The sequence below is a fragment of the Physeter macrocephalus genome, chromosome 15, assembly GCF_002837175.3.
Source record: "Physeter macrocephalus isolate SW-GA chromosome 15, ASM283717v5, whole genome shotgun sequence".
Taxonomy (NCBI): Eukaryota; Metazoa; Chordata; class Mammalia; order Artiodactyla; family Physeteridae; genus Physeter; species Physeter macrocephalus.
In genome coordinates, this window is record NC_041228.1 from 33,481,744 (window position 1) to 33,487,135 (window position 5,392).

A 5,392-nucleotide genomic window follows, 5' to 3' on the forward strand; every position below is an offset into this window, starting at 1 on the left:
GTTCATTGCAGCTCTATTTATGCTAGCCAGGACATAGAAGCAACCTAAGTGTCCATCAACAGATGAATGGATAAAGAAAATGTGGCACATATATACAATGGAATATTACTCAGCCATAAAAAGAAACGAAATTGAGTTATTTGTAGTGAGCTGGATGGAACTAGAGTCTGTCATACAGAGTGAAGTAAGATAGAAAGAGAAAAACAAATACCGTATGCTAACACATATATATAGAATCTAAGGAAAAAAAAAAGGTCATGAAGAACCTAGGGGTAAGATGGGAATAAAGACACAGACCTACTGGAGAATGGACTTGAGGATATGGGGAGGGGGAAGGGTAAGCTGTGACAAAGTGAGAGTGGCATGGACATATATACACTACCAAACGTAAAATAGATAGCTAGTGGGAAGCAGCCGCATAGCACAGGGAGATCAGCTCGGTGCTTTGTGACCACCTAGAGGGGTGGGATAGGGAGGGTGGGAGGCAGGGAGACGCTAGAGGGAAGAGATATGGGAACATATGTATATGTATAACTGATGCACAGTGTTATAAAGCAGAAACTAACACACCATTGTAAAGCAGTTATACTCCAAAAAAGATGTTAAAAAAATAAAAAATAAAAAAATAAAAAATAAAAATATTAGTGCCTTTCACGTAGACTCTGCAGAAGATAAAGGTGGAAGGTACAGATTTGGAGGGAAAATTCTCATTGATTTATTAGAATAAGAAACATCTCCTTTTCCTTTATTTAGCCTTCACTGAACATCTACCATGCTCAGAGGCACTGTACACTGTACTAGGCATTAGACATAGAAATGAATAAACATCCCTAGTCTCAACAACCTCAAAAGCTAGGGAGAGAGTCATGTAAATAAGTGCAATACAGCACGGTAAGTATAAGAACAGTTGTATATATTATGTACTATCAGAGTGTAGAGATTGAGCTGATTAAATATGCTTGGGAGAAAGGTGAAAGGAATGCTTCGCTAAACACAGAGTTATTGCTTTAACTGAGATGTAAAGAAATTGAGCAGATGAAGAAGGGTAGGTAAGGAGCCCAGGAGGCAGTGGATACAATATGTGCAACTGTACGGAAGTGAGAGGGAGTAATATGGATCTGAGTTCTACATCTACAAACAGGTCAGCTTGGCCGAAGCAGAGTGTGTAACATGGGAAGCAACGAGATGGGAAGCTGGACAGGAAGGCAGGGTCTCATATAAAGAACCTTAGGTGCCGCACTTGTCAGGTCTTTATTTTTCCAGCTTTAGGGAAACGGTGAAGAATTTTAACCCGAGTGGACTGCACGGATTTGCATTTTACTGAAATCACTTTGGCACCACTGGAGGGGACAGGCTGAAGCCAAAGGATTTTATTTTTGATCTAAAAATTTTGACAAGACTTTGTATTCAAGGCATGGATGAGAAACAGAAAGGTAGAGCTGATTAGAGGTTAAAAAAAAATCTCCCAGCTTAATTTTTATCAAAATGAAGTTTAGGAAGAAGCAGCAAAGATTGAAATTAACACAGGACATTCTAATCTTAGGAAATATTTTCTTTTTTATCTAATAAGGTCAAGGATAAAAAAAACACCCCACAAAAACCGTTAAAGATGACATTATGGTCCATGTTGACAGAGAAGACTGCATCAGATTATAGTGCTCAGATCTTGGACAAATCATAACTTTCCTGGGCTTCAGTTTCTTCACCTATATAATGACAGGCTCAAAGCTTCCTAACCTGGGCTATAAATAGATGTATATTTCAATATAATTGGTTTCCTTTGTAATCCTACTCATGTTATTTAAATTTTAAAATTCTGAGAATGGGTCAATGGCACAAAAGAGGATAAGAAGCTCTGCATGATATTTAAGTCACTCTCGAATTATAAAATTTGGACATTCAATACAGGAACTAAAAGAGAATGCCACTGGCTAAGGACAAATAAGAACGGGGCAATAGGAAAAGCGTAATACAATGGACCAAAAGGATAATTTATAGAGATTTAAAGTCTGATTTAGGTTGATACTATTTTGCCTTTCCATTTCCCTTTCTTCTTTTGTAAACTTAGGTTAATGCTGGTATTAAATGACGGCTTGATGGCTTTCTTTTATATCCTTAAACCAACTGAAATGTGATTTATGGAATAAAACTTAATAGTAAAGGCTAAGAGAAAGTGTAGATTATAAAATGAAGAGATTAGTAATGTCAGCAATCAAATAAAGGAGGTAAGAACAAAAATGCCTTCTTGATATCAAGTCGACACAAAACTACCTGGGAAAGAAGCTAAGTAAATGAAAAAATAACCTTTTTTGGGTCAGAATCAATTGGTTTTAAAAAGACATGTCTAGAACAAAAACTAGTTCTTATCATCTTATAATTACAGTATTTAATAGCAGGGATGCATCTCTCCCTTTCTTCATAATGGTACTCTATGATAAGGAATTCTAAATTATCTGAATTTATAAGGTCAATGTCAGCATTCAAAATGCATGTAGCTACTATACAAAAAGGACACCAGATTTAAAAAAATTTTTAAGAACTCTGTAAGGTATGAGTTATAAAACATCAGAAAAAATGTGAATGAAGGTTATAATTATTCCTTGAAGTTACTCATACTACATACTTTATTTAATCAGATTAAACAATCAAAATGGTTCTGATTAAACAATGGAAGTCTCACCACATCATCTGTTCGCAATGGTCAAAAAGACACCTTGCACTGGTTTGAAAAACTATGGAAAAAGATTATAGTAATATAACCTGCAATATCTTTTAAAAGTACTTCTACTTAGCATTCAAAAGCCTTCCTATTTTAGACATGAGTCTACAATGAGGTAGCTGGACAACTATTCAACTAAACAACAATGGAAGACTTTAGAAGCTGCGAAATCAAGTCTGGTCAGTTTTTAAAGCTGTGTCTATATTAAAATTGCCAGGGTTTCAACTCTTAGAAACAATCTGAGGGGAAAAAGCCTTTACCATCCTCAGTTTTTCTGGAAAAAAACTACAGAAACATTTGTCTTCTTTCCTTCGTGAAAGTTATCCACCTAACAGATCTGTAGGAGAGGACAAGTTTCTACAGGTAAATCTTTCTTCCCACACCTCCCTAGCAATCTGCGTATCTCTAAACCAGAGGCAGGTAACTGAGGCATCTGAGGCAATCTTTAGTGTCACTCTGCTCCTTCCCTGACGTGTGTTTTTCTTTTTCTTTTTTTTTAAACAGGTATCTTACAAATACTGAAGCACTATGCTTAAAGAAAAAGTCACTTTTTAGCAAAACACTATCTACAGCCCCAAAATCTTCTAGTCATTGATTTGCTTCAGAAAAACAGGGACAAGTGAACATAACAACTACTTATGAAAATATATGTAATCCAAGCACTTTTAGTCCAGGCAATATAGATTATACGTTCAATCAATTAGGAAAAATTCAGAATTCACATTTCTAGAGGAACTACCATAATTTACTCAGGAGAGCAAAATATTTGACAGGTGCAAGACATTGCAAAATCATTCATAACTATACTTCGTATAAAATGAACCCGATCTTAAGCAAATCCACTAAGCAGGGCCACAGATGTACACGAGCATAAGTTAGTAGGGAGATTTAATTCTCAAAGGGACTTATTCAAAGTAGGACTTATATACAACTTGAAGAAATCCCTTACTGTGTCTGTGTTTTGTTTTTTTTTTTAAAAAAGGTCCTACTTATAGTTTATTCCAGAACAGAGCATAAACTATTTTTCCATAAAGATACGAAGAACTACTCACCTCCATTTCCACAGCCGCAATACTCTGGTCATAATGACCCATCAGATTAGGGAAAAATGTCATGTTGTAGGCCATTTTCATACATCTGGGAACAGTAATTGGTTCACAGGTGAAAAGACTGTGCCCTCGTACGAGGGGCAGAAAAATACATGTCCACAAAAATGTAAACATTTCCATTCTCTTCAAATTCCTAATTTTACCACATGGCTTGGATTAATCGCTCTTTTCATTCTCAGATTTCCATCCAAAGATAAAATGCTCAAATTCCTCGTTTAATTATTTTACCATTTTGAAGGAAGCCCTTTTTCCTGAAAATGAGTTCTGGGTCAGTTACTGTAAAAACAACCAAAAGGGTGTATCAACAATGTTTGTCATAGACTCAAATGCGTACGTCAAAGTGCAGAGTTAAGATTTTCACCCTAGGTAACTAACACGACGGAAAATTTCGTCCCATCGAGATCCTCTTCCACCTGCCTTGGCACAGAATCTACCGCCGGCTGAGGAAGTCTCATCTCTAGGGAACGGATGATAGGAGGCTTGCGCTGTACGGAACACAGGGTAAAAGGGGGGCACTGGGTGAGTGAGATGGAGAAAATGGTGGGGGTGGGAATAAGTTAAGGAGGGCTGATAGAATTGTAAAATCTAAAAGCCCCTGTTGGCTACCTTATTACGCACAAGAAAACCGAGTCCCAGGGAAATTCCTTAAGATCTCATGAGTTCTTCAATTCTTTAAAGACTCTAAACGGCCAGTTTTTGTGGCACTCTTCTGGAGACATACTTTTACGTTTTTAAAAATGCCAAGTAGAGGGAGACTTCCAGGATTCCTACTGCAGAGGAGCGAAACTAGTATTCAAGGGCTGGGGGGATTAGCGATCTCACGGAAAAGGAAAATGAGCAAAGCTGTCCCGCGGCGGCGACGGAGTTTCGGTGGGAGGGAGGCTGTGGGCCCGGAGCCACGAATAATCGCACGCCCTCATCCCATCCCCCAACACACACCGGTGGCCCGACTTCCAGCGCCAGGCAGGGCAACTCGCCCCACCCCCGGGCACCTGCCCCGGGCCCAGCGCCGGGCACCTGCCCCTGGTCCCGCGGGGACCGGCATCGCCTTTCCCCAACTTCCGGGAAAACTTCGGCCGGTGCGGACCGTCCCGCCGCCGCCGCCTTCCCCGCACCTGCGGCTCCAAGCGCGCGCCCCCCGCCCGCCCCGCACCCCTCGAGGCCCGCCCCCGCTCACCCCGGCACCCGCCCGGCCGCGGCTGCCCGCCCAGTCGGGGCCCGAGGACCCTCACCTCGGGCGGCGGTCGAAGGAACCTTCCTCCCCGTCCCAGTCCAGCCCACCGTACCCCCGCGACCAGAGACGGCTCCCGGGAGTGTCCGGGACTCTAGCCACCTCAGGAGCCGCACCGGGAGCGAGAGCTGAGGAATCCCGCGAGACTGCGCCGCCAGGTCTGGCGGGCAGGTCACGGCTCGCGGCGGCAGCGGCGGGTCTGGCTCTCCGCCCGGGCCCCGCCCGCGCTGCGCCGGCCGGGCCTGGTTCTGGGCCGGCCCTACCGGGCCGGGGTGAACGGTGTCGCGGTTTCGGGGTCCAGCTGTTGGGCCGGGGACCCCTCTCCACTTTGCC

General features: G+C 42.2%; 1 protein-coding gene across 4 annotated transcripts in view; it reads right to left on the reverse strand.

The window, feature by feature from the left end:
• The window catches only part of FZD6 (frizzled class receptor 6), a 37,357-nt gene extending 32,172 nt beyond the window's left edge, over positions 1-5,185 (reverse strand). Inside the window, exons 1-2 of one of the 4 annotated variants that reach the window (XM_028500651.2) lie at positions 5,061-5,168; positions 3,772-4,104 (exon numbers count right to left, since the gene is read on the reverse strand). In XM_028500651.2, the coding sequence (XP_028356452.1) occupies positions 3,772-3,948 (177 nt within the window). In that variant the 5' untranslated portion in view covers positions 3,949-4,104; positions 5,061-5,168. Of the gene's footprint in view, positions 1-3,771; positions 4,105-5,060 lie in introns of all 4 variants that reach the window. The other 3 variants (XM_024129983.3, XM_028500650.2, XM_055091215.1) reach the window with 3 other exon arrangements.
• Between the last annotated feature and the right edge of the window lie 207 nt (positions 5,186-5,392).